This window comes from Oncorhynchus kisutch, linkage group LG18 (genome assembly GCF_002021735.2).
Source record: "Oncorhynchus kisutch isolate 150728-3 linkage group LG18, Okis_V2, whole genome shotgun sequence".
Taxonomy (NCBI): domain Eukaryota; kingdom Metazoa; phylum Chordata; class Actinopteri; order Salmoniformes; family Salmonidae; genus Oncorhynchus; species Oncorhynchus kisutch.
In genome coordinates this window covers 72,735,134-72,762,193 of record NC_034191.2, presented here as the reverse complement: position 1 = coordinate 72,762,193, position 27,060 = coordinate 72,735,134, and the positions used below count along the sequence as shown (strand labels likewise).

The following is a 27,060-nucleotide window of genomic DNA, read 5'->3' as shown; positions in this document are numbered from 1 at the left end:
TCTGGCCTACTAATTTACTTCGGAGATAATGTGTTTGCTTTTTAGGCTGATATTGTTAAAAATGCTTGTGAAAGAATAACATACATTTTAAAAACAAAATTGCAAGACCGGATGCATTTTTTTTATACTAAAAAGAGCCGAGTTTGGTTCAGGAGCAGGGTAAGATCCATATACTGCATATGGTAGGAGCAGGGAAACACATTGAGCTGTAGATGGCAGCAATGCGCCTGGTTTAACCTGCTGGTTTCCTTTTTTTTCCAGAAGAAGGATCGAAACGTCATTTCCTTATTCAGGATGAAGAACCAGAGACACTTTTGAGGAGATGGGAAATTCTATTGACATCAATTGCCCGCACGGTGCATTTTGGGCGATATCACTCCTTCACGGAGTAAATGAGACTTAATTGGACGCTGTTTCGAAAAAGCATGAAATAGCATGAATTGCGTGAGCAAAATTACACATATTTTTCGAGATATTAGATATTTAACTTGTTCTCTATAATATCGTGTAGCTTTGAAATTACGTTATTTTGAGGAAAATAGCCAAGTTTCTCGACTCAAACTCTTGACTTTTTAGAAGGGATTGCTTGACGAATAGCGTAGCAACTGCGTGACGCAGTAGAACAACCTGAACACGATTGGTCAATAGTCTGCTGGGCGGTGCTTTACACGTTGTTCCAGTCATTTCCGGCTAGGTTTCTTCTCTCTTCCTTTTCTAATATCTCTGGAACAACGCAAAGCAGAATTTGCTCTACAGCTCTCGTAAAATCCTTGTCATTTAGCAAGAAATCTGTTCATTAGTGACATTAACTCTATTTGGCTTAAGATAACACATCTAAACGGTTTCATTATCGTGTCTAATTCGGGAAACGATAGAAGGAGACTGTTTGTCGTCGTAAACGTGTTGCTAGCTAAGATTATTGCTCGACATCTGACTGTCTGAATACTGCTGCTGTCAAAGACTGAAACTCTGGGCTGCTGTCATGGATCAAATAGGGATCACTGCAGAAGGACCAAAGGTGAGTTAGTTTGCTAACTTAGTCCGACATTCTTGACATGTAATATGGCCCTTGCGAAAACCGAGCCTTAAAAGGCTCGTCTTGGGGAGGACAGATTAACGTGACCTAAATTAGTTTTAAATAATGTTACAGCTTCACATTAATCGATCTACTGTAGCGCTAATTCACATTCGTATCCATCAACAGCCAAATCTGATAGCGACGAGCCAACAGGCTGACATGCTTCAAACGTTGGTTAATTCAGAATAAGTAACTAACGTATTAGCTAGCAAGCTATATTAATGTTAGACATGTCGCGGCATGTCCCTGGCATGGCTTTTTTGATTGACAGGATGGCTAACGTGTGTATAGTTCGCTTAGATTGTCAACTAATTGGTTATCTACCGCTTTATTCAAGTAGTTATTCAAGCACATAACGAGTACATCGATATGTTAGCAAAGGGAAGCATCATGTTGGACTGTATTGCTATTAGCTCATTTGAATATATGGTCCTTCAGAGTCCATGGGGCGCCACCACTACCAAGGCGGTGTCACCCTGTTCCCTCGCTGACGTCATGAGCGAGCAGCTGGCAAAGCAACTGGATGAGGAAAGCAATGCTTTCCCTGATTCCCCAGAGTAAGTACCATAATAATACTATCATCAATATCCCTATCCCTTACACCACCTTGTCTGTGTTGTCGATTCACGTTAACCAATCTGTAAATAGCACACCCAACTTCCTCATCCCTATAGTATTACTTACCCTCTCTACTTGCACATCATCATCTGCACATCTATCACTCCAGTGTTGATGCTAAATTGTAAATATTTTGCCTCTATGGCCTATTTACATTTGCACACACTACATATATTTTTCTATTGTGTTATTGACTGTACGTTTGTTTATGTGTAACTCAGTGTTGTTGTTTTTGTCGCACTGCTTTGCTTTATCTTGGCCAGGTCGCAGTTGTAAATGACAACTTGTTCTCAACTGGCCGACCTGGTTAAATAAAGGTGAAATAGAATAAAACCTTGAAAGGATATGTTCTCACCCTCTTGTCTAGCCGTTGTAGGCACTTCAGTGGCAATTGAAACTAGCACCACACTCACATTAGGTTATTGTGTGGGTGTAGGACGGCATGTTCATGTCCAATATCCTATGTGTTCTAGTGTCAATGCTGCTCTGGATGCCGGTGAGGAGCCAGAAACGGACTGTGATCTGATGCTGGCTCAGATGCTGCAGATGCAGTTTGACAAGGAGTTTGACACCCAGCTGCGCACGGAAGAAAAAAAATTAAACGGGGATAGCAAACGTAAGCCTATGAACATGTCTGGTATTAGAACAATACAAGGTTTGTTTTCATTAGATACTGAACGGAAGAAAACAGACTGAAACGGGGTGAGAACACCTGGACCGCTCATTTTTAGTTTTCCATGTCAAAACCTTTTCAGGTGTTTTGTACCCTAGTAAACATGACCAGGTTTCTAGAATGTGTAAAAAACAATGAACAGTAGTGGCGTTATGAAGCATTTGAGAGATGATTTTTCTTTACTGTTGCAGTGTCCATCTCCTTTGAGAACTATCGCATGGTGCACCCTTACGAGGATAGCGACAGCTCCGAGGATGAAGTTGATTGGCAAGACACTCGCCACGACCCCTACAAAGCCGGTAACGTCCATCACTTTATAATTTTACCCCATATATCAGTATTGATGCTAGGCCCAATACATCTACTTTATACTTGTAACAGGCCAACATCTTCCTGCATAAAATATTGGTTGCTGTTGATTGGTGGTTGTTTTATGTTAAAGCAATAGTTAAACTTACTACATTAACCCTTTTTCCCCTATTTTTTTCTAAATGTGTTCCAGATAAGCCCACGACAACTCCAAGAAAAGGCTTTACTGGGAAAGGCAAGAACATCACTACTAAGCACGATGAGGTTGTGTGTGGCAGGAAGAATACTGCACGCATGGACAATGTAAGAGTGATAAGAAGTTCACCTTTTTCCTTGGTACAGCGTCATTCAATAGACAGACGCATTGGGGCAATTGTATGAGTAGTATTTATCTCCATTTAGCTTTGAAATGTGTGGCTTAATTTGTGTACGCACTAATGTGAACATATCCCAAACTGTCAGCCTTTTTGTAATCTCCCTCTCTGTCCTGTCCTCCCAGTTTGCCCCAGAGATCAATGTGGGAGATGGGCTTGGCATGGACCTGAAGCTCTCTAACCAGGTGTACAACTCCCTGAAGCAACACTGCCACTCTGAGCAGCGTCGCAGTGCCCGACTGCATGACAAAAAGGAGCACTCCACTGCTGTGAGTCTATGCAAAAGGAGGAATTGACAATAGAAATAAGAATTTGAAAATGACAACAAAATGGCCTCATGCCATGTTCAGATCTGTATAGTATTTTAATATATTTGAATTCCGTCACGATTATCCACTTCTGCTTTCTTTTCTGTACTTTTCTCCCTTTTTTTCATTCACAGGAACAAGCAGTGGACCCAAGGACCCGTCTGCTCATGTACAAAATGGTGAACGCAGGCGTTCTGGAGAACATCAACGGCTGCATCAGCACTGGAAAGGAGTCTGTGGTGTTCCACGCAGATGGGGGAAGGTGAGGGTGACATCATGACAAATTGTGTTTCGCAAGAACCCACACCTTGAATTGACAGACCCAAGGCGTCTCACCTGGCCTGATGAGTCAGATCAGGAACTTTCATTGCCTGAAGTTACGTCATGACATTTACATTGTCAATGATTATGTCATGACAGAGACACTATAGCAGTATATTTATTTGCCATATTTCAGTAGCCATAGTTGTAGTATTTAACAGTTTTTGTAATAAACTGCCCCCCCCCCCCCCCCCTAAATGTCTGTTAATTAAGTTGTAGTTGGTTTCTAAGGTTTTCCAATACTGTTGTTTTTTTCTCCCAGCATGGAGGAGAAGGCTGTCCCAGATGAGTGTGTACTCAAGGTCTTCAAGACCACACTCAATGAGTTCAAGAACCGCGACAAGTACATCAAGGACGACTACCGCTTCAAGGAACGCTTCAGCAAGCTGAATCCCCGCAAGATCATCCGTCTCTGGGCTGAGAAAGAGATGCACAACCTGGCTCGGTGTGTGGTGGTGATGTCACTTAAATGGACCAACACCAATTCACCTCATTTATCTAAAAGCTCAGTTCAAATAACTTTATTTAATTTTTTTATATCAGTTTCCAATGTTCCAACTGTGTTATGGCTCACTCTCTTCCCCACTCCATCAGTATGAAAAAGGCTGACATCCCATGCCCTGAGGTGGTGATTCTGAAGAAGCACATCCTGGTGATGTCGTTCATTGGCAAGGACCATGTGCCGGCTCCCAAACTGAAAGAAGCCATGTTGGGCTCTGAGGACATGAACAGGGCCTACTACCAAGTGCTTCATGTGAGTGCAGCTGCTGTGCCGCCATGCACTAATGTAGACGTTACTTATATTGTTGTGTATTTACGTACCTCATAGTAATATCTGGTTGTGCGCACTCGTTTCAAAGAGATGAGTATCTGACTGAGAAGTATAATTCTGGGTTATTATGACCCCTGGGTGTGTCTGTCCTTGCAGATGATGCAACAGTTGTATCACGAGTGTAACCTCGTCCACGCCGACCTGAGCGAATACAACATGCTGTGGCATCAGGGGAAGGTAGGCTATTTATCATGTTTGTCTAACCTTTATTTATCCAGGTGGGTCAGTCTACACCTTATTTTATACCTGATTCCTCATGGTTAATTTCAACTGGAAATTCTGGCATGAGATTTTACCTTCATTCAGCATGAATGATTTAATCATCTTGTTTTATGTAGGTTTGGCTAATTGATGTAAGTCAGTCCATTGAGCCCAATCACCCTCATGGCCTTGAGTTCCTGTTCAGGGACTGCAGGAACGTGTCTACGGTAAGTTAGCTCACAGTGATGCAAGTACTGTAGGTTTAAATTGCCAGTTACTTCCAGCTCACAGTAAACACGGACTAAAGTCCTGATTTGCACAACAAGCTCTGTCTCACTGCAGCATTCATGTGCGTCCACGTTCTCCAAACGTCAAATTTCGAAGTGTTTTCGTTGCTTCTGCTTCTCTCTCGTTTCCATTTCTTCAAACGTCAAATCCTGAAGTTACGGCTTGAGTTTAGTCATTCATTCTGAATGGTTACGGGAAGGGTTGAGTTTAGTTGCTCATTCTGAATGGTTACGGGTAGGGTTGAGTTTAGTCGCTCATTCTGAATGGTTACGGGTAGGGTTGAGTTTAGTCGCTCATTCTGAATGGTTACGGGTAGGGTTGAGTTTAGTCGCTCATTCTGAATGTTTACGGGTAGGGTTGAGTTTAGTCGCTCATTCTGAATGGTTACGTGTTGGGTTCAGGTACAGGATGTATATATACAGGATGAGGTCCTGTATATTTAGCTGCCACACCTCAAAACATACGATGCGTGTTGGTGTAAACTAGGCGAATGTCAAAACATGTCCACTATTCTTGCATCAGGTTTTGTATCAGTGACACGCTGGTGGTTTTAATAACAAGATATCGTTTTTATCTCGTCTCTGCAGTTCTTCCAGAAGGGCGGGGTGTCGGAAGCCATGAATGTGTACGAGCTCTTCAACGTCGTGTCTGGGCTGCAGCTCAGCGGTGACAGCGAAGCAGACTTCCTTGCCCAGGTCAGAAAACATTGAGGTCCCTATGAGGGTATTATTTCTCTGTTGGAGATTCATGTAGTTGCATTGAATTTACAGAACTAAGTTTTACAGGCAGTTTAAAGTGGGCTCTTGTCTTAACTAGAGTCCCACACACACAAAAAATCTATCATGCACTGAATGCCTTTTTGGGGTGGGGAATGTTTATACTAAACTGAAGAAAAATATAAACACAACATGCAACAATTTCAAAGATTTTACTTACAGTTCATATAAGGAAATCAGTCAATTTAAATAAATTCATTAGACCCCGACATATGGATTTCACATGACTGTGAATACAGATATACATCTGTTGGTCACAGATACTTTTTATTTTAAAAAGGTAGGAGAAGATCAGAAAACCAGTCAGTATCTGGTGTGACCACCATTTGCCTTATGCTACACTACACATCTCATACGCAAAGACTTAATCAGGCTGTTGATTGTGGCCGGTGGAATGTTGACCCACTCTAATTAAATGGCTCTGTGAAGTTGCTGGATATTGGAGGGAACTGGAACACGCTGTCGTACATGTCGATCCAGAGCATCCCAAACATGCTCCGTGGGTAACATGTCTGGTGAGTATACAGGCCATGGAAGAACTGGGACATTTTCAGCTTCTAGGAATTGTGTACAGATCCTTGCGATATGAGGCTGTGCATTATCATGCTGAAAATTGAGGTAATGGCGACAGATGAATGGCACGACAATGGGCCTCAGGATCTCATCACGATATCTTTGTGCATTAAAATTGCCATTGATAAAATGCAATTGTTTGTTGTCTGTAGCTTATTCCTGCCCATACCATAACCCCACCGCCACCATGGGACACTCTGTTCACAACTTTGACATCAGCAAACCACCTGCCCACACGATGCCAAACACGCTCTCTGCCACCTGTCCAGTACAATTGAAATTGTGATTCATCCGTGAAGAGCACACCTCCAGCGTGCCAGTGGCCATCGAAGGTGAGCATTTGCCCACTGAAGTCGGTTATGACATCGAACTGCAGTCAGTTCAAGACCCTGGTGAGGATGACGATCACCAGATTAGCTTCCCTGAAATGGGCTCTAATAGTTTGGGCAGAAATTCTTCAGTTGTGCAAACTCAGTTTAATCAGCTGTCCAGGTGGCTGGTCTCAGATGGTCCCGCATAAGAAGAAGCCGGATGTGGAGGCCCTGGGCTGGCGTGGTTACAGGTGGTCTACGGTTGTGAGGCCGGTTGGACGCACTGCCAAATTCTTTAAAACAACGTTGGAGGCGGCTTATGGTAGAGAAATTAACATTAACTTCTCTGGCATCATCTCTGGTGGATGTTCCTGCAGTCAGTATGTCAATTGCACGGTCCCTCAACTTGAGACATCTGTGGCATTGTGGAGTGTGACTAAACGGCACATTTTAGTGGCCATTTATTGTCCCCAGCACAAGGTGCACCTGTGTAATGATCATGTTGTTTAATCAGCTTCTTGATATGCCACTTCTGACAGGTGGATGGATTGTCTTAGCAAATGAGAAATGTTCACTAACAGGGATGTGCACAATTTGTTAGAAATGTACTTTTTGTGCGTATTGAACATTTCTGGGATATTTTATTTCAGCTCATGAAACATGGGGCCAACACTTTACATGTTGCGCTTATATTTTTGTTCAATGTACAATTTGACCCTAATCCATCATTGTATAGATTATAGAGCGCTTTTTGTCAAAGTGCTTACCAGAAACCGGGGATTATAGTATTAACTTTCATACAGTGGTTGACTACCTGTCATATAATTAAGTTGATGGGTTACTTTCCTCTACGTCTTTGTGATTTTTGTATTAACACTGTCCTCACTTGTCGTTTTATAGATCGAGGCACTGGAGAAGATGAATGAAGACCACGTGCAGAGAAGGGGCAAGAAAACCTACTCCAGCACCAGTGACGGAGGGCCTCCCCTATTACACCACGAGGATGATTAACGATGAGATGTTAGACACCATGATTAGCTCCATGGATCCTGTTCAGTTGATTCTGTTTGAGAGAATGGGCGAGTAAACCCCCACCCAAAGGTCTTTCATCACAATGAGGGACACAAGGTCGAAAGGTCACTGCATCCCAAGATGCTACACTGGGGGCAGTGGGCTGAAAAGTCCCATACACCTCCATGGATTGTCAACATCTCATTCCATTACTACGTTTGTAGATGGAATGGATGGGGACGTCTAAGGGGGACATGACGGATGCATCTACATGCGTACACAATTATTGCTTTTTAAAAAATTTGATGGTATTCAGCATTCATGACATGAAGTTATCTTCACAGGTGAACTGGGCTCGAATGAAAATAGCTTTGCGTTATATGAATGGAACAAATTGCAATCCAACATTTGGTGAAGAGCCCTAGTTGGTGTCAGTTAATATTTTAATCATGAAAGGTGCAGTCATGAATGAAGACACAATTAATTGTTTTTCATTGGCACCAATATGCATTGCGGTCTATTGATCGTACAAGGGAGCTGTGTTTTCTGTGATCTCCAACTTCAATATAATGGTGGAAATAAATTGCATACATTTTTGTTATGCTTTGTCATTAATTTTCCTTTGCTCTGGACAAATCGAGCAGCAGCTTGACGGGAGACACCAAACTGCTCTTAAACTAGGAGTTATAAAAAAATACAAGCAATCTATATGTAACTATAACATGTCAATATTACTCAGTCAGCCAGTCCAACTTGTATAAAAGCCTGCAGAAACCACCTATATCTTGTTTGAGTGTTTGATTACAGTTTGACAATCGACTTTTATTTTGAAAGTAGCGTTTAGCCGCATGTTGGAAATGTCTAACTTGCTAACCTAGGCGGAAGAGTCGGATCCCGAGTTTCCCACCAGGGAGGTACTAGAATCAACAAATAGGAAGCTTTACGCAAATAATTTACTTTTAACTCGGAGGTCCCGAGTTTTCGACATATGAACGCAGCATTAGCAGATACAGCATTTACCAAAAATTATTATAACTAAACCAAGATAGGAAACTACAGACTGGTCCATGTGAACAAATGTGTCATTTTGGGCAGAACAAGGAGGGGGCATCTGTATATTTCCGTTAGGGAACGCCTACTTTGAAGTGCGCGTGTGCAATAACTCAATTCGCCTTAGCACTCCTAAATAACGCAATATAAAACGTGTTTTGGTAAAGTCTACTAAACTTATTCCAATCAGTTCATAACATATTTTCGTTTTAGTAACCGAAAACTGTATTGAGATTAAATGTTTTGTCGATGAGAAAATGTGCAGAATGTCGGTTAAAATCCATCTCCCGCTGCCGGCCACTGGGCTGTAGTGAGTGGACACGCCAAGCTTAAAGATTTATACATCCGGTGAAATATATGTCATTCTATGTGGCATTAATATATTATGTGAGTCACGTGACTGTCACATGATTTTGAAACCGGAACTTGCCGTAGAGAGGCTTTGGACAATTAATTTATGAAATGCAGAGCAAACACTGACAACTAACTGCAATACATAATAGTCAGCAAAGCTAAAGGTTCACAATGAGTGAGGAACACTACTACCTGGAACTTTGTGAAAATCCTGTGCAATTTGAAAATGCCTCAAGCGTCAACAATGTGTTTTTTGACGAAGCAAACAAACAGGTACATTAACGTTACTAACGTTAATAGCCAAGGCTAGCTAGAAGGATATGCTCAGCTATGGTGGTTACTCCAGAAACAGTTAGCGCGATTATAGCTAGCTAAATAAATCATATTTTATCTTGATTTTACTTTCAGCTTGGTAGCTACTGCAGTATGCTGGCTTATGTGAACGCAATTACAAATAACTAGCTTTGATGAGGGTGGCAGTCAAACTGTTGATTCCCATGTTGCAGCTTGGTGAAGGTCCTAAAGTGTAGCCATACAGTATGGCTAATTAATATGGTAGACGAATTAGTGAACTTCAGTCAACATTTAACGCATGTCTCTGGTAGTACATTCAACAGCTAAACAAGGCAGGTTAGATGAGCATTAACCCTCATTCTAATGGTTCAGGTAGACGTTACACTGTCCTCCTAATGTAATGGATACCAGGCTCCAAATCCTTTTATATATTGATTGTTCTCTATTTACCCTGGTTGCTCCTTCAGGTGTTTGCAGTGCGATCAGGGGGTGCCACTGGGGTTGTGGTTAAAGGACCAGAGGACAAAAGCTCAGTTGCCTTCAGGTAACGAGATGATGCATATATTGCGACGATGATGATCATAAGCTCAATGATAATGGTCTCTCATGCAGTATATACATTTTCTTCACAGAATGGATGACAAAGGAGAGGTGAAGTGCATCAAGTTTTCAATCGGAAATAAGATTTTGGCAGTTCAGAGAACACCAAAATCTGTGGTAAACATTACAGCAATCATTCTCAACTCGATGTTATTCAATTATTGTGTTTTCTATCCACGCTGATGGCCTGACCAAAAGCCTCAGTTTTTGTTTCTTGTAGGATTTCATAAACTTCATACCGGACTATCCACATTTGGAATTCTCCCAGGAATGTAAGGTATGCAAGCATATCCAGTGTCATATGTTTGAAGTTCAAAATAGCTGTAATTTCTTCATGTTGTAACTAAGCATGAGTCAATTTTCAATAGGTGTGATTTGTTTTATATTCTCCTTTTTGATTGACAGATGAAGAATGCCAGTATTTTGGGCTTCTGTTGGACTAACTGGAATGAAATCGTTTTCATCACTGACCAGGGAATTGAGTTCTACCAGGTAACTATGTTTCACATGAATCATATTTCTTGTGATATATAATAAAGCCAGTTGTTTTTGTGATTTAGGATAGGAATGCACTATCAGGAAAGTTGCACACCTAGATTGTTTCCTAGGTTATTGTATCACAGCACTATCAATTGAGTTTGCCCTGTATTACTTTTTCTTATACTAAAACATTGTCACATGACACTTACGTGACTCAATTCAAACTACAACCACTAGAGGTCTTAATGTACCACTGACTGAGAAATAAAGTTGTCAGATTTTGCAGTACTGCACAGTATTAGGTTGATTGGTAACGTTACCTCTTTAGACTGGAATACGAAAAGAGGAAGACTGCAATGTGAACAGGGATGCCTGTTAGGCTCAATGTTCTACAAAAAGGTGTCTTGTTCCAGTTTTTCATTTGAGTTGAAGTTGTCAATGAGATGCTCTGTGTTTAGGTGCTTCCTGACAAGCGTAGCCTGAAGCTGCTGAAGAGTCAGAGCATCAATGTGAACTGGTACATGTACTGTCCTGAGACTGCAGTCATTCTACTTTCTACCACCTTCCAGGGCAATGTGCTGCAGCCGTTTGCCTTCAAAGTAAGTGGTCAAAACTGACAAAAGATGTCTCAAAAAAGTCCACCTGCTGATACAGTAAGACATGATATATATACCACCAAAAGTTCATGTTTCAGGCAAGCAATAGCATCCTAATGTTGCTGGAACTATAATCATCAAACCTATTGTTTTTTTTGTCCCATCAGAGTGGGACCATGTCTAAAATGTCCAAGTTTGAGATCGAGCTTCCTGTGGTTCCCAAGCCAGCCAAGCTCAATCTGTCAGAGAGGGACATTGCTGTGGCCAACATGTGAGTTTGTAACTGTTTTGAATTGATATTTCATATTTTGGCTTGATATTCAAGTAACAATTTCAAACAAAAAGCAAAAACCCTTTGGGCTGTATGAAGCGGTGTGAACGCTGAATGAGTTGTTCACTTTGTTTCTAATGGTAGTTACGGTCAGCTGTATGTAATGTATCTGAAGCATCACTCCAGAACTACCGACAGTCCCTGTGCTGAGGTGATCCTCTATCAGCTACCCAGGTACATCTTATTTAGCATATTCCTAATGGGCATTCCTCTAAACATGCTGAAGTTCCTCCTAACTTAACATGGTCATGCAGCAATCATATCGCCCTTATATTCTGAGTTTCTTGTGTAACTAGAGAAACTAGCTAGAGTAAGAAGCTACTCATAGACGTTTACTGGATCGATCTTGAAATAAAATATCCATGGTGTAATTTATACATAGGGAATACCTGAAGGGCTAAATTGGTAAATGATGTCTGGCCTAACGACATGTTGTTCCCAGGGAGGGATCCTGTAAGAAGACCAACGTGTTAAAACTCAACACCACAGGGAAGTTTGCCCTCAACGTGGTGGATAACCTGGTGGTAGTGCATCATCAGAGCACTCAGGTGAGTCCTTTTGGCAAGAAATGACAATTGGAGCATATTGTGCAGGGTTCTCACCAAAGAATGTAAGAGGGGTGCTGTGCCACTGTTTATGTATATATGCTTTTCTAGATTCCAGAAAAATACATTTTACAGGTGTTCATAAATGCAAAATATCTTGAGTCCAAAGGGTTAAACGGCTTGTTAAAAAAATCAAGGCAGAACCCTGCTTGAGGTTAGACAGGCAAACTACTACTACGGTTGTGTTGTTTCATATCCAGGGTCCAAACCCATTAAGTCTGGCATGATGTAGATAATGTCTTATTTCAGACCTCCATCATATTTGACATCAAGCTACGGGAGCCCGACTGTGCCCTGAACGTCCACCAGCCTGTGCTGCCTCCTCGCTCCATACACCCCTACAGGATTCCCCTCACAGGTATAGGCTACTTGGAATTACTCTATGTATATACACTCATTGGCCAGTTTATTAGATACACCCATCTAGTACTGGGCCTGATACCCTTGTGTGTTCAGAGCAACCTGAATTCTTTGTGGCATGGAAACGTTGCTCAATTGGTATCAAGAAACCTAACGTGTGCCAGGAAAACATTCCCCACACCATTACACCATCAGCCTGTACTGTTGACACCAGACAGAATGGGGCCATGGACTCATGCTGCTTACGCCTATTCCTGACTGCCATGATGCAACAGGATCCAGGATTCGTCAGACCAGGCAATGGTTTTCCACTCCTCAATTGTCCAGTGTTGGTATTCGCCTGCCTACTGGAGCCGCTTCTTCTTGTTTTTAGCTGATAGGAGTGTAACCCGGTGTGGTCGTCTGCTGCAATAGCCCATCCGTGACAAGGACTGACGAGTTGTGCGTTCCGAGATGCCGTTCTGCACACCACTGTTGTACTGCGCTGTTATTTGTCTGTTTGTGGCCCGCCTGTTAGCGTGCACGATTCATTCTCCTTCCACCTCTCAATTAGCTGTGTTTTCACGTACAGGGCTGCCACGGACTGGATGCTTTTTGTTTGTCGCACCATTCTCTGAAAAACCTAGACACTCGTGCGTGAAAAGTCTAGGACGCCAGACGTTTCTGAACCCGGTCACTGGTTTTGCCCACTGGAACGTTCAATGGAACAGTAACTGGATGCCTTTCTGCCTGCTTTATATAGCAGGACACGTGACTCATCATTTCTGTGAACGGAGTGGTGTTCTGATAAACTGGCCACTGAGTGTGTATGGACAGGCCAGACTTAACCAACTGCTTGGCTGTTTTGGTCACTAACTGTGTCTTTACCTGTCTTCTCTGCCTTTCAGTCATTCCAGTTGTAATTGTATCACTCTCATGTGTGACAGACAGGTGTCTCTCTACCCATGTGTCATTTTTCTGTCTGAGACGTGACGTAACTTCCTGTCTCTTCACTCCCATCTGTCGCTTTTAGAATATGTCTCCTAAAGCCCTGACAGAAACTAACTTCACTTCTCCATAGGTCCTTCTGCTGTACCCAGCCAGCCTCCGGTGCCTTGTGAGCTCTGTATCCTTTATGAAACGCAAGTAGCTAGATGAGCTGCGGCGAGCACTTGTCAATGAAACTGTCAATGACAATTGGAACAGCTAGCAGGGACATGGTAGGTGGTATTACTGATGATCATGGATGCTTCCCTTGACCTTCAGACTCCTCATCTTGGAGTGTCTTTCAACCCGACATCATCATCAGTGCAAGCGAAGGTGAGTGAGAACACCCACACATCTAACCATAGACGGCTATGTCCCGGCTTACTGTCTGTTATCATCTGGACCAGAAACATCTAACCATAGACGGCTATGTCCCGGCTTACTGTCTGTTATCATCTGGACCGGAAACAACCACTAACCCCTCTTCACTGTAGATCAGATGGGTGTATAGTAACCAACGTGGTAGTAGAGCCACCTCCTCCTCTTCTAGGCTATGTAGTTACCATATTGCTTTCACTTCACTTTTTTTAGTTACGATATTGCTTTCCACATTTCTCATCTACAGTTTGTTCCGGATGGTGCTCATGTTCTTGCATGGTTGTCTGTCCTGTTCTGTGTGTTCCTCCCTCTGTTTTCAGGGTGTCTGTTCTGTGTGGTCGTCCCTCTGTTTTCAGGGTGTCTGTTCTGTGTGGTCGTCCCTCTGTTTTCAGGGTGTCTGTTCTGTGTGGTCGTCCCTCTGTTTTCAGGGTGTCTGTTCTGTGTGGTCGTCCCTCTGTTTTCAGGGTGTCTGTTCTGTGTGGTCGTCCCTCTGTTTTCAGGGTGTCTGTTCTGTGTGGTCGTCCCTCTGTTTTCAGGGTGTCTGGTCTGTGTGGTCGTCCCTCTGTTTTCAGGGTGTCTGGTCTGTGTGGTCGTCCCTCTGTTTTCAGGGTGTCTGGTCTGTGTGGTCGTCCCTCTGTTTTCAGGGTGTCTGGTCTGTGTGGTCGTCCCTCTGTTTTCAGGGTGTCTGGTCTGTGTGGTCGTCCCTCTGTTTTCAGGGTGTCTGGTCTGTGTGGTCGTCCCTCTGTTTTCAGGGTGTCTGGTCTGTGTGGTCGTCCCTCTGTTTTCAGGGTGTCTGGTCTGTGTGGTCGTCCCTCTGTTTTCAGGGTGTCTGGTCTGTGTGGTCGTCCCTCTGTTTTCAGGGTGTCTGGTCTGTGTGGTCGTCCCTCTGTTTTCAGGGTGTCTGGTCGTCCCTCTGTTTTCAGGGTGTCTGGTCGTCCCTCTGTTTTCAGGGTGTCTGGTCGTCCCTCTGTTTTCAGGGTGTCTGGTCGTCCCTCTGTTTTCAGGGTGTCTGGTCGTCCCTCTGTTTTCAGGGTGTCTGGTCGTCCCTCTGTTTTCAGGGTGTCTGGTCGTCCCTCTGTTTTCAGGGTGTCTGGTCGTCCCTCTGTTTTCAGGGTGTCTGGTCGTCCCTCTGTTTTCAGGGTGTCTGGTCGTCCCTCTGTTTTCAGGGTGTCTGGTCGTCCCTCTGTTTTCAGGGTGTCTGGTCGTCCCTCTGTTTTCAGGGTGTCTGGTCGTCCCTCTGTTTTCAGGGTGTCTGGTCGTCCCTCTGTTTTCAGGGTGTCTGGTCGTCCCTCTGTTTTCAGGGTGTCTGGTCGTCCCTCTGTTTTCAGGGTGTCTGGTCGTCCCTCTGTTTTCAGGGTGTCTGGTCGTCCCTCTGTTTTCAGGGTGTCTGGTCGTCCCTCTGTTTTCAGGGTGTCTGGTCGTCCCTCTGTTTTCAGGGTGTCTGGTCGTCCCTCTGTTTTCAGGGTGTCTGGTCGTCCCTCTGTTTTCAGGGTGTCTGGTCGTCCCTCTGTTTTCAGGGTGTCTGGTCGTCCCTCTGTTTTCAGGGTGTCTGGTCGTCCCTCTGTTTTCAGGGTGTCTGGTCGTCCCTCTGTTTTCAGGGTGTCTGGTCGTCCCTCTGTTTTCAGGGTGTCTGGTCGTCCCTCTGTTTTCAGGGTGTCTGGTCGTCCCTCTGTTTTCAGGGTGTCTGGTCGTCCCTCTGTTTTCAGGGTGTCTGGTCGTCCCTCTGTTTTCAGGGTGTGTGGTCGTCCCTCTGTTTTCAGGGTGTCTGGTCGTCCCTCTGTTTTCAGGGTGTCTGGTCGTCCCTCTGTTTTCAGGGTGTGTGACCTGTTCTGTGTGTTCCTCCTCTGTTTCAGGATATCAGTGGTATCTGCAGGTGAAGCTGCCGCCCACCGTCAACCTCTTGCAGGACAAGGGCAAGCTGATCGACTTCCTCCTGCGCAGACGAGACTGCAAGATGGTCATCCTGTCTGTGTGCTCACAAAGTAAGACTGCCTTGTGTAACAGATGGGGGAGACTGTGTTCGTCGCTGAAGGAAGCGCTCTAATAAAACAAGGTTGTAGAATAGACGATTAGAGCCTGAACCATAGAGAACATAGGCAGTGTTCACTCAAGGCCTCTCTCTTTGTGTGTTTCAGTGCTCAACGGGGAAGACAAGGGGAGCTTACCAGTGGTGGCCACAGTGTTCGACAAACTCAACCAAGTCTTCAAAGAGTACCTGGAGGCAGAGCAGACCTACACTGTGGTGACTACTGCCTACTAGGGTCACGATCACACCAGTATCGAAGAAACAAAACAAACACTTTAGGACTTCTTTATGAAAACAGCCCTAATGTTGGAAACCAAGTCAAGTGACACTAGTGAAAAGTTATTTAGGACAGTAGTGGTATCTTACTAGTAGATCCGTTTAACCATTTTGATCTTGTAACTTGAATAACAAAAAGGATGAAGAGGATATAGTCAACTGAATAGATTTGATTTGTCCATATTACGGATTATCAGGACAGTATACACTGTCTGTTGCAGTAACTAGACTTTGTTGTTACTAGGGCTGTTACTGTGACCCTATTATCGCCACACCGGCAGTCAAATTCCATGTGACTGTTTAGTCACGGTAATTAGGCTTCTCCAAGCTCTGCTGCAGATGGTCATTAGTAGCCTATCAAACTTGCTAGCTGTCTGGTACTCAGCGCTCTATTGTCCCTCTAATCACCCTGATCGAAAATCTAATCAAACACTTCATGAGAGCCCATGAGCTAATGTTGCACAACATTTCTATAGGCTATGCAGTTGCAGAAGAAAACAGAGTGATGGGGATCCTCCTCTTTTTAATAGAGGCCATCAGCTTTCTATAGGCTAGACCTAGTATATTTATTTCTCAACGTTCCTAATATTAAGCGCATTGCTTCTCTTCACAACAGGAGTATAGCCTACCTGGCTGGTATGAAAATTAACCACAGGAAAAGCGACCTCTATTCGTTATTTAAGTGCATAGATGACGTGTTTTTTTACACTGCCCCTGTTTTGAGACAGGTGCATGATAATGGTCCATTCTAAATCAAAACAAGTTTAAAACATATTATCTAGTATATGTAAAGACTAGATTAAATCAAGAATAGTCTGATGGGTGACAATGTTAGCATATCACTTGTGAATTATATATTATCACTTGTAAATGATTCCCAGCGTAAGGTAAGAAACAGCCCCCCCCCCCCCCGTCTTTTTCTAATCATGGTTGCACACCTCATGTAGCCTAGCCCAAGGTTTGTATCACAACTAAAGTGGCCAAATAAACATCTTAAAATTAGGCACATTTGATCCTCTTTTACAAGGGCTGTGGAGCTTAACTGGCACATATAAGCATCGTGTGAGTTTCAAGTTTGGGGAAGATAATTTTCACCATAAAAATGCACCTTTATAATAAAAGCATTACATGCAGAATTGCATTTGTGGTCACTTTAGATAATGGTGTTTTCCTGCTAATGGAACATTTGCGCCTTCACCCTACTGCAGTGTTCGCATTTCTGCACTTATAATGTGAAGAAATATCCTAATAGTTTATTAAATTTTAAATTTTAAGCTAAATGTTCCAATCTGTTGCGTGAGCCACATTGTGTAAAAAAGGTTTTTGATACTAGTGGTTATATTAATTTGGGATCTATTGCATCCCACAACTGTCCCAGACTTATGTTTGGAATATTTATTTCTTACACAGAATGTAATAGGTCAACTTTCGTACTATGGGGGATAGTAGATTGCCATAGGCAAGTGCTTTTGCTGTTCGTTAGGCCTACTCATCTTATTGGCTGACGAAAAGTAAGTGCGGACATTTCTTCCGATATCTTAAATATGCACCTCCGAATTGAATAATGACGCGCACAGTGTCGGAAGAAATGACGCGCACAAGTGTCGGTCTTCACTTTTAGCCTGTGAGAAAGACACGATCACATGATGGAGAGCCATGTGAGTGAGAGGTGCTTTGGAGCTCGCAGCACTCTGGGAGAAGGGAGTTATAATTATTATATTTACCCCAAGGGCACAACGGCCACTGGCTGAAAAAGGCATGGATTTTTTTTAGGGGGCATTATGGCCACACAAAGGGGATACCGCCGGGAAATTCAAGGCATTATCAAGTGCTTGTCAAATTGTGAATGAGAGACTGATGAAGTGTGTACAGCCTGAGCAAAAAAACTAACAAAGCAGAGCTCATGCCTTTTCAAATGACTTTTTTTCAAGTCATCATTAGAGTCACGTCATGCAGCCTTACAATATATATTAAAAATCAGAACATATAGCCCAACGTTTGTAGAACAACTAAAGTTATATAAATAACTCTAAATTAAGCATATATGAGTACCTGTTTCTTTGTTAACTGCTCAACACAGAATATTCGCATCCCTCAAATCATTTGGGGAAATATTCTTTCTATTTTATTCAGCTTTGTTCAATTGTATTCTTCATACTATAAAATAATGCCAAAGAATTATAAGCAAATCTTGTCTACTAAATGAACTAGTGTAGCCCACAGCCATATGCTGTTCTGTTCTTCTGAAATGGACTACATTTTCTTCATATGTTTTAGACCTGTCTAAAATAAATACGATTTATTGTGAATGTGTAGGCACTATTAAATGGATTTATGTTACAAAGGTCTGCATCAGTGGCTTGTAGGCTATGTGGGAGCCAGGAGATGCTAAATCTGTTAATTACCATGAGACCAGAGTTATTGGCTTGATAATCCATAGGCTGACAATGTTGTGACCGCCACAGCCCTAGTTGTTACCTGTTGGATCTCTTTCAGGCTATGGAGTCTGGTCCCAGCCGAGGGAGCACTGCTCGGGAGAGGCCTGTCCGGACGCAGGCGGTTATCGACCAGTCCGACATGTACACACACGTCCTGTCCTCCTTCACAGAGAAAAAGGTGACGGAACCTCCTTCCTGTGATCCCATTTCTCACCAGCTAACTGTTTGTTTGAAGTAAAAGGCACAAGGCTACTGTAGCGCTAGTGGTGAAGCCCATATTTTAATGGCTACTGCCTTATTTGAATTGAAAGTTATTTTTTCTCAATTGCCTGTTAGATGACTGAACATTATATTGTTTCACCCCTCCAACAGGACGTATCTCACAAATTCATCATTGCTGTGCTGATGGAGTACATCCGCTCACTCAACCAGGTCCAGATCACTGTGCAGGTAGGTACTCATTGCAGAAAAGTTTTTTTCGGGAGGCTCTATCAGAACAGCTTTTTGGTGTTTTATGCATAATAGAAGGATGACACTGTTTCATCGTGAAACATGTTGTCAGTGCTACATTAGTATGCTTTGTGTTCCTGTAGATTCTGCATATTTATTGTCCCATATTGTCATCAAATTACCTTTCAATTGGGAACTGTGATGTTGAGTTGTCTGAAATATATGGTCCACTCTCCTCTCCTCCAGCATTACCTGTATGAGCTGGTCATTAAGACCTTGGTTCATCACAGTCTCTTCTACATGCTTCATCAGTTCCTCCAGTACCACGTCCTCAGTGACTCTAAACCTCTGGTGAGTCCTCAATTATTATAAGCAAAGCTCAACTATTTCATGGTAGTTTGATCCTGTAGGTTTTGGGTATTCAGAGGAGTTGGGGGTGACGTTTAATGCAAAGGGCCAGCAGGTTGTTAGTTCTATAGACGCAATGCTTCAGAAAATATCTAGATCAAATACTTCACTTCAGCTGCACGTCATAAGATTTGCCTGTTCCTATGGAAACGATATAAAATCCTTTCGACATGTGTGTTTTATCCCGGTCTTTGAAAGTTAATTCCTATATAATATTTAATCTGACATAATGCGTGGGAACCTCCTTCCTGTGATCCCATTTCTCACCAGCTAACTGTTTGTTGGAAATAAAAGGCACAAGGCTACTGTAGTCTTGGTTGATTATTTACTGTCGTTCCATTGGTTGAGCAGACCTTGGATCAGTTCTACTGTATGATCTTTATTTTGATTGGTTGTGGAATTAACATCTGTAGTGTCTGTATTGTCTTAAGGCCTGTTTGCTGCTGTCTCTAGAAGGCACTTACCCCGCTGCACACCAGCTCTCCCTGGACATGTTAAAGGTATGATGCACACACACGCTAACATGCAGACTATTTTAAACAGCTATCGGTGATCACACAGGACATCCCCAAAGTCCTTTGTAGAATTGGTTGTTTTTTTCAGAGAATCCTGTCAACTAATTCTAGAAAGGAGCCTTCATGTGAACTTCATTCAAGGCTAACTTCTAACAATAAACCCTGGTACTCATATAGACATGTTTAACATGCTGATCTGTAACGTCCTACATCTATCTGTCTGTGTGACAGAGACTGTCCACGGCCAACGATGAGATCGTGGAGGTGCTCCTGTCCAAACAGCAGGTGCTGGGTGCTCTGCGCTTCATCCGCAGCGTGGGCGGCAACGACAACATCTCCGCTCGCAAGTTCCTGGACGCGGCGCTCCAGACGGCCGACCAGATGCTCTTCTACACCATCTTCCGGTTCTTTGAGCAGAGGAACCTGCGCCTGAGAGGCAGCCCCAGCTTCAACCCAGGTTAGGTGACACCTCTACACCAGGTCTTCAGCTGAAAGGGCTCCTTATTCCCTATGTAATGTGCTATTTATCACCATGGAGACCACTTACTCAAGGGCCACATTGTCTTAGGTCTGGTGGCTTCACCAATAGCGTGACTTGTCTGCACCGAAAGGTGGAAGGAATGGCTCTGCGTAGTGTGACACTAAATTCCTCTATTTCCATGGCTCTCGCCTGACTAACTCCTTTGTAATGACCGTAGAAAGAATGTTGTAGAAATTTTGATAACGCCATAGTTTTCAATAATGAATGAGTGACCTCTGTGATTTTTTATTTTTTCTTCTATTAGATTACCTTGACCCAAATAATAACTATATTAAGCCAGGAACAACAGGCATATGCTGAAAGGTGCTGGAGCAGTTTAGTTGGCTTCGCCTGCTGTTGTGTGCTCCTATTGCTTTTTTAAATTCATATGAACACATTTATCCTAGTTGCATGGTTTCTTTGAAACGTTGGAACACATGGGAGAGTATCAATGGTTGAACCTGTTTCCTATAGGTTTCAGGTTTTGATAGACGCCAACATTATCAACGCAAACTGAAATCCATGACAGAGCAAAGCATAGACCTTTCTAAATATCCAATAAAAATACATTTGAAAACGTATAAATTAATAAGGACCCAATCGGTACCAATGCTAAAAACACAACCAACAGATGGGTAATAAGTCAAACCTGGAATAAATAGCTCATTATTGAATGAACTGCTAATAAATCACTTCCCACCAAACTGCCACTGGTGTGTATTGGCTGACCTTTGACCCAATACTCTGTTTTGATTGGCCTTTAGGTGAGCACTGTGAGGAACACGTGGTATACTTCAAGCAAGTTTTCGGGGAGCAAGCACTCATGAAGCAAGCAACAGTTTGAGCTGTGACATTTCATCTTATCCCACAGCCCGTCTAACTTATTGTAAATGGTTGAAATCATGCTAATAAAGTCATTTGTACATACTCTTAACAATCAATTTTGTATTAAATGTCATGCTTTATTCTGCTTGACAAAATGTCCTTCTGACTAGCCTTGGGTCATGTTCATTAGGGCACGCAACGGAAAGCGAAAAGGAGTGTTTCTTATTGGACAAGTCAATTAGGCAGAGGGACTACCTTAACACAAACCTGGCTTATGGTTTGAAAAATGATCATGTCAGCTTCTATTACTGACGGAAAACCTGATAAATAACCCATAGTGTAGATTAAACTTTATTTTACAGCATCGTAGCATCTAGGACAGGTTTACAGTGGAACATTGTAATTTTTTTATGTGTGAAGTGCACAATTGAAAGTGATAAACACAATACTACTAGATGCAGTATACAAACACAGGAAGAAGGTCATGGTAACGTGTCAAACACTTTTGGCTCAAAGAGAGGGTAGTAGTCTCACAATTACCAACTGCTTGATTGAGTTGAATTGCCAACTGTTTTCTACTTGCATGCATTACACTTCCAACCCCTATCATACACAATCACAAAAACAGTTAAAAAAAGGCAATGGACAGAGTCACGGAGAAGGGATTTCCAGGAAATGCTCATTTACGTACAAATATCTAACCTTTTAACATTGCTTAAGACTAACTTCTAGTGAAATACATTTGAATTGGTATTGTACATTCATACTATATGAACTGAAAGTGAATCTGCATGTGGATGTGCAATTCAGGGATCGACAGTATCACATTTTGGTTTTTGTTAGACATTAAGGAATTTCACAAACAATGTGACATTCCACCTATTGTTAACAAGAGCGAAGAGTCTACATGGCACACTTGACGTTCTCGTCCTCAACTAGACCCTTACAATGAACAATGCTGTATGCTTTATGTATTGTAAACCTTTCTAGCATGTGTACATTTTTTAGGGTTCAATGTTCCCTTTCTTTCAAACGACAACCCACAACTATTTTCCCCCCCAAATGATTTATCTTCATTGCCAATGAGCTTTTGTAAATTTAAAACCAACACTTAACATACTTTAGTTCACAGTAATGGGTTTAATCCATTATTGACAATGATGGAAGTAAACTAGTGCACATTCAAAAGTACATATACAATATCTAACACCTATTCAAGGTTATTTTAAGTGGAGAATACGATAATGATTTGTGCTTAAAATCTAAATATCTGGAAAGGGCATTTTACTAGGTCACTATGTGCAAACATTTAATTACATTTGTTCTTTTGAATATCTGACCCAATTATTCCAAGTCCACGAATGGCACTCAAAATTGAATTGTCAGCCCAGGCTTGTGCCTGACCTGAACATTTCAATAGTAATAAACCGGTATAGACGCCAATTTAAATTCAGCTTAAACGTCTGCAACAACCATTCAATACCACACACTGTTTGGTGACCTTCCTTTCCTCCATCAGCCTCAGTATCTAAGGAAAGTAAAGAGAGAACACTGATGGTACCAGAAGATTAACCTCTAGATACAGCATCAACACCTTAACCCGAAAGATATTCAAAATGTTAAAGTGGGCTGTACATTTGTGTAGTTATGGTACTTTATAGTATATATTTGTACTCTTCCAGTAAAGTACCTGTTCAGTAATGTAATTACTTTATATTGTCACCACGGCAATGGCAATTCTCATCAGAAAAACAAAGTTACTATCACATATGTTGAGCTCTATTCAATCTGCATCGCCTGGAGTTCAGTGTTTATTAGGTGATTTTTCAAGGCAATGTCCCCTGCATTCACGGTAAACGCTGCAGATGTCGGCTTGATTTGAAATTACCTTTACATTTCTATTCCGCAATCAGTAACGTTTCAGCGATCCAGATTGAATTGAGTCCTAAACATATGTCTTTATGGTTTCTACGGCCCAATTTAAATGATTAATACTAGTAAGAGGTAAGACATCTTTCCAAGATAGCGTGAGACCCGAATAACCTAGAATAAATAGTTATTTACTGTCTTGTGGGTCTTGTAAGAGACATGCATTAATCTACACAATCTGTACATCTGTGTCATTTTCCAAAAGCCTTTGGATTGACCCTGTTAGTTACCGGTAGCTTGGTACACCAAAATGAGTCTTGGCATTCAAGTGTGTACAACCAGAGAGCAGAGCTGTAAAGAATGATGTCCACAATACAATGTAAGCACACAGGTCCATCAGTGTCCAGCTAGCGGTCTGTGTCTACTCCGTCCTCTTCACATTTCATGGCAAGACAAATAAAAAATAAAAACTGTTCCACACACTCGACCCGGACTGTAAAAATGATTTGCATGACATAATTGTTATGTCAAGGCTTTGGCTCATTCTTCTGATCTGAAAGTCACTCAAAGTCATCTAAATGGATGGTTGATCCATGGATTTGAAATAGAGAACATAATTTCCAGGAGCATCAGTTCATAGCTGACATCTCCATGAAGCCTATTTCCTCCAGAAATAAAGGGACAACCACATGAGAAATTCCTCCAAAACCTCACTGATGTCCCACATCTGTCTCCATCCAAGTTTATTCAGGTCCCATTGTTCCTCACTGTCCCCTGAGATCTGTGGGAGGAGTCCTCTAGCGTACAGGGGTGTGTACAGCAGCGCTCAATCCGAGGTACTCAAGGTTCTCTGCTGCGGGCAGGAAGTGACTACTGGTGGGTGTGGCCTGAGGTAGGAAGTCCTCCTGGTAGTCTGGGTTGCTCTCACATACAGAGCGAGGGAGGGTACTGCGGGCCATGTTCAGATACTCGGGTCCCTCCGGCACGCGTGGCAGGGAGTTGAAGAACTTGTTGTCCGGGTCGTAACCAGAGGAGGTCCGAGTTGCCCAGGCTGGCACGCTGGGGTCCTCATAGTTGGGGTTGAAGACATCAGAGAGCTTGGTGTTCTGGTTCATGTATTCTAGAATACGGTAAGAAAAAAGTGAATACCCAGGCTTACAGTAGAGAGCAGTGATGATGCATGTTGCTAAACTGTTACGCTCTCAATGCATTTGTGTTACTGTAAGTTGATCTTTAAGTCAATAACTCGCCATGGATACAGTTTGTACTGTACCTGGAAGAGCAGCGAGATCTTGCTCTAGAGAACCACCGTAGGTGGGGTCTGTGATGTCTTTCTTTAGAGAACCTCTGTGGGTGGGGTCTGTGATGTCTTTCTCTAGAGAACCACCGTGGGTAGGGTCTGTGATGTAGCGAAGGATCACACTGTTCTCTCTCATCAGATGGCCATTCTGTGGTGAGCAGATCGAAAATTCAAATATCAGCTGTGTGTGTGTGTGTGTGTCGGTTTGCACGTGTGTTTACCCCTGAGTTGTGGTGCTGGGTGGTCTTGTCGGGGAGAAGATACTCCTCAGCATCGACCACATCCTCCATGTCCTCTGATGTACTGATCAGGCTACGGTAGAACTTAGAGTCCGTGGGACTGGGCAGGTACATGCAATCATCTCCCTGAAATGTACATTTAAAGTGAATTAGATATAAAATAACTACCATTCTTAATTAAAAGCTGTATTTTATTTTTGCTTATGTAAAAATGTTTCGGCCATCAACTGCCTTTATCAGAAAGTGAATTAGTCACTATCACGATCACAATCAAAACCTTGTCTCTAATGTCCCGTCAAAGAAATAAGAGTTGGTGCAACTATCTAATAGAATAATAATAATAATATTTTCAATTACCTGAATGACCAGATAGCGAGATGGATCCCGGGCCATTTTGGAGAACTCAGAGATGAGCTCCCTGAACCGTGGTCTGCTGTCTGCATCGATCATCCAGCCTGAAGGAAAATAAAACTGGCATCAAACCCTGTGTGTGTGTGTGTGTGTGTGTGTGTGTGTGTGTGTGTGCGCACAACACATATATATCTATGTCGCACATCACTCACATTTGACCATGATCATGTAGACGTCTATGGTACAGATGGGGGGCTGAGGTAGGCGCTCTCCTTTCTCCAGGACTCCAGCGATCTCCCTGGCCGGGATGCCATCGTAGGGCTTCGACCCAAATGTCATCAGCTCCCACAATGTCACACCTTGTATGTCATTACAAGGAACATCATCAGGAAACCTTTCAGAAGCTGCAGTTGTTCAGAAGTTCAGTTTATTTGACTATTTCCTCAAATACGTGCTGTACTGTTTGTCCAGTTGGACTTACCGTAGCTCCACACATCGCTCTGATGGGTATAGGTCCAGTGAAGGATGGACTCCAGTGCCATCCACTTTATGGGCACCTAGGAGTAAAGATTATTGGTCAGCCATGGTTGAGTGAGTATTTTCACTCACTTTATTCACACAGTTAAATCCATTGATCATCCAGTAAGATTTAACTGAATTCAATGATTATTGTTCCAGTAGGGAAATGAAATGTGTATTGAAATGGTCAGTGGTGTCGGCTGCTCCAACCTTTCCCCCATCAGCGTGGTACTCCTTCTCGTCGGCGGTGAGCAGCTTGGCCAGTCCAAAGTCTGTGATCTTCAAATGGTGAGGCGTCTTCACCAGAACGTTCCTGGCCGCCAGGTCACGGTGCACCAGGTGACGCTCCTCCAGGTAGTTCATACCCTGCAGACAACATCCAAAAGACTCCTTGTGACTCTGAGGCTGTCCTGATATGGACACTACATACACAATGGTAGTAGATGAGGTCATTTGTTTCCCTCCACACAATGCAAAGCATTGTATAAATTCAACCCATTAAGATTATCAGTAGTAGAATTGGGGGTGATATGTAGGTGCAAAGAGAAAATCATTTTGCCATACAAAATGTTTTTTTTTAATCTGAATTCCTATTGATTTTACAGTGGTGAATTCACAGATACACTACATGACTAAAAGTATGTGGACACCTGCTCGTCGAATCATGGGTATTAATATGGAGTGTCCCCCCCGATTGCTGCTATAGCAGCCTCCACTCTTCTGGTAAGGGATTCCACTAGATATTGGAACATTGCTGCGGGGACTTGCTGCCATTCAGCCACAATAGCACTGATGTTTGACGATTAGGCCTGACTCTCAATCGCCATTCCACTTCATCCCAGAGGTGTTCGATGGGGTTGAGGCTCTGTGCAGGCCAGTAAAGTTCTTCCACACCGATCTCGACAAACCATTTCTGTGTGGACCTTGATTTGTGCAAGGGGGCATTGTCATGCTGAAACAGGAAAGGGTCTTCCCCAAACTGTTGCCACAAAGTTGGAAGCACATAATGTCATTGTATGCTGTAGCGTTAAGATTTCCCTTCTCTGGAACTAAGGGCCCCAGACCATTATTCCTCCTCAAAACTTTTCAGTTGGCACTATGAATTGGGGCAGGTGGCATTCTCCTGCCATCCGCCAAACCCAGATTTGTCCGTTGGACTGCCAGATGGGGGGGAAGAGTGATTCATCACTCCATTGAATCCGTTTCCACTGCTCCAGAGTCCAATGGCGGTGAGCTTCACACCACTCCAGCTGACACTTGGCATTGCGCATGGTGATCTTAGGCTTATGTGTGGCTGCTCGGCCATGCAAAAGCCATTTCATGAAGCTCCCGAAGAAAACCGTTCTTGTGCTGACGTTGCTTCCAGAAGCAGTTTGGAACACTGTAGTGAGTGTTGCAACCGAGGACAAATTATTTTTACGTGCTAAGCGCTTCAGCACTCGGCGGTCCCATTCGTGAGCCTGTGTCGTGTACCATTTTGCGACTGAGCCATGGTTGCTCCTAGACGTTTCCACTTCACAATAACAGCACTTTCAGTTGACCAGGGAAGCTCTAGCAGGGCAGAATTTTGACGAACTGACTTGTTGTAAAGGTGGCATTTTATGACAGTGCCACGTTGAAAGTCACTGAGCTCTTCA

General features: G+C 43.0%; 3 protein-coding genes across 5 annotated transcripts in view; 2 read left to right on the top strand and 1 right to left on the bottom strand.

Moving 5' to 3' along the window:
* The first annotated feature begins 43 nt into the window (after positions 1 to 43).
* LOC109909821 (serine/threonine-protein kinase RIO3) lies at positions 44 to 8,274 on the top strand. Its single transcript, XM_020508864.2, has 13 exons — positions 44 to 1,018; positions 1,517 to 1,635; positions 2,170 to 2,312; positions 2,561 to 2,668; positions 2,872 to 2,981; positions 3,178 to 3,321; positions 3,495 to 3,622; positions 3,944 to 4,126; positions 4,276 to 4,435; positions 4,610 to 4,690; positions 4,852 to 4,941; positions 5,590 to 5,697; positions 7,563 to 8,274. Exons 1-13 carry the CDS (start codon positions 983 to 985, stop codon positions 7,671 to 7,673), a joined length of 1,521 nt encoding a protein of 506 aa, XP_020364453.1. The 5' UTR covers positions 44 to 982; the 3' UTR covers positions 7,674 to 8,274.
* Positions 322 to 21,261, top strand: rmc1 (regulator of MON1-CCZ1). 3 transcript variants are annotated; one of them, XM_031796732.1, is made up of 31 exons: positions 322 to 1,018; positions 1,517 to 1,635; positions 2,170 to 2,312; positions 2,561 to 2,668; positions 2,872 to 2,981; positions 3,178 to 3,321; positions 3,495 to 3,622; positions 3,944 to 4,126; positions 4,276 to 4,435; positions 4,610 to 4,690; positions 4,852 to 4,941; positions 5,590 to 5,697; positions 7,563 to 9,915; positions 10,004 to 10,088; positions 10,192 to 10,248; positions 10,377 to 10,463; positions 10,910 to 11,050; positions 11,215 to 11,318; positions 11,463 to 11,552; positions 11,821 to 11,926; positions 12,233 to 12,341; positions 13,404 to 13,448; positions 13,589 to 13,642; positions 15,541 to 15,669; positions 15,823 to 15,929; positions 18,486 to 18,605; positions 18,800 to 18,877; positions 19,124 to 19,228; positions 19,717 to 19,785; positions 20,032 to 20,257; positions 21,085 to 21,261. In XM_031796732.1, exons 14-31 carry the CDS (start codon positions 10,005 to 10,007, stop codon positions 21,162 to 21,164), a joined length of 1,791 nt encoding a protein of 596 aa, XP_031652592.1. In that variant the 5' UTR covers positions 322 to 1,018; positions 1,517 to 1,635; positions 2,170 to 2,312; positions 2,561 to 2,668; positions 2,872 to 2,981; positions 3,178 to 3,321; positions 3,495 to 3,622; positions 3,944 to 4,126; positions 4,276 to 4,435; positions 4,610 to 4,690; positions 4,852 to 4,941; positions 5,590 to 5,697; positions 7,563 to 9,915; position 10,004; the 3' UTR covers positions 21,165 to 21,261. The 3 variants fall into 3 exon arrangements, with proteins under 3 accessions (XP_031652592.1, XP_020364451.1, XP_031652593.1); XM_020508862.2 differs by lacking the exons at positions 322 to 1,018; positions 1,517 to 1,635; positions 2,170 to 2,312; ... (7 more) ...; positions 4,852 to 4,941; positions 5,590 to 5,697 and having other exon boundaries at positions 8,563 to 9,350; positions 9,839 to 9,915; XM_031796733.1 differs by lacking the exons at positions 322 to 1,018; positions 1,517 to 1,635; positions 2,170 to 2,312; ... (7 more) ...; positions 4,852 to 4,941; positions 5,590 to 5,697 and having other exon boundaries at positions 8,800 to 9,350; positions 9,839 to 9,915; positions 10,176 to 10,248.
* Positions 21,262 to 21,480: 219 nt separating this feature from the next.
* LOC109909822 (melanoma receptor tyrosine-protein kinase) overlaps positions 21,481 to 27,060 on the bottom strand; it is a 56,635-nt gene continuing 51,055 nt past the window's right edge. Inside the window, exons 21-27 of the mRNA XM_020508865.2 lie at positions 25,634 to 25,789; positions 25,386 to 25,461; positions 25,117 to 25,263; positions 24,911 to 25,008; positions 24,536 to 24,679; positions 24,288 to 24,462; positions 21,481 to 24,134 (exon numbers count right to left, since the gene is read on the bottom strand). Of these exons, the coding sequence (XP_020364454.1) occupies positions 23,812 to 24,134; positions 24,288 to 24,462; positions 24,536 to 24,679; positions 24,911 to 25,008; positions 25,117 to 25,263; positions 25,386 to 25,461; positions 25,634 to 25,789 (1,119 nt within the window). The 3' untranslated portion in view covers positions 21,481 to 23,811. The remainder of the gene's footprint in view (positions 24,135 to 24,287; positions 24,463 to 24,535; positions 24,680 to 24,910; positions 25,009 to 25,116; positions 25,264 to 25,385; positions 25,462 to 25,633; positions 25,790 to 27,060) is intronic.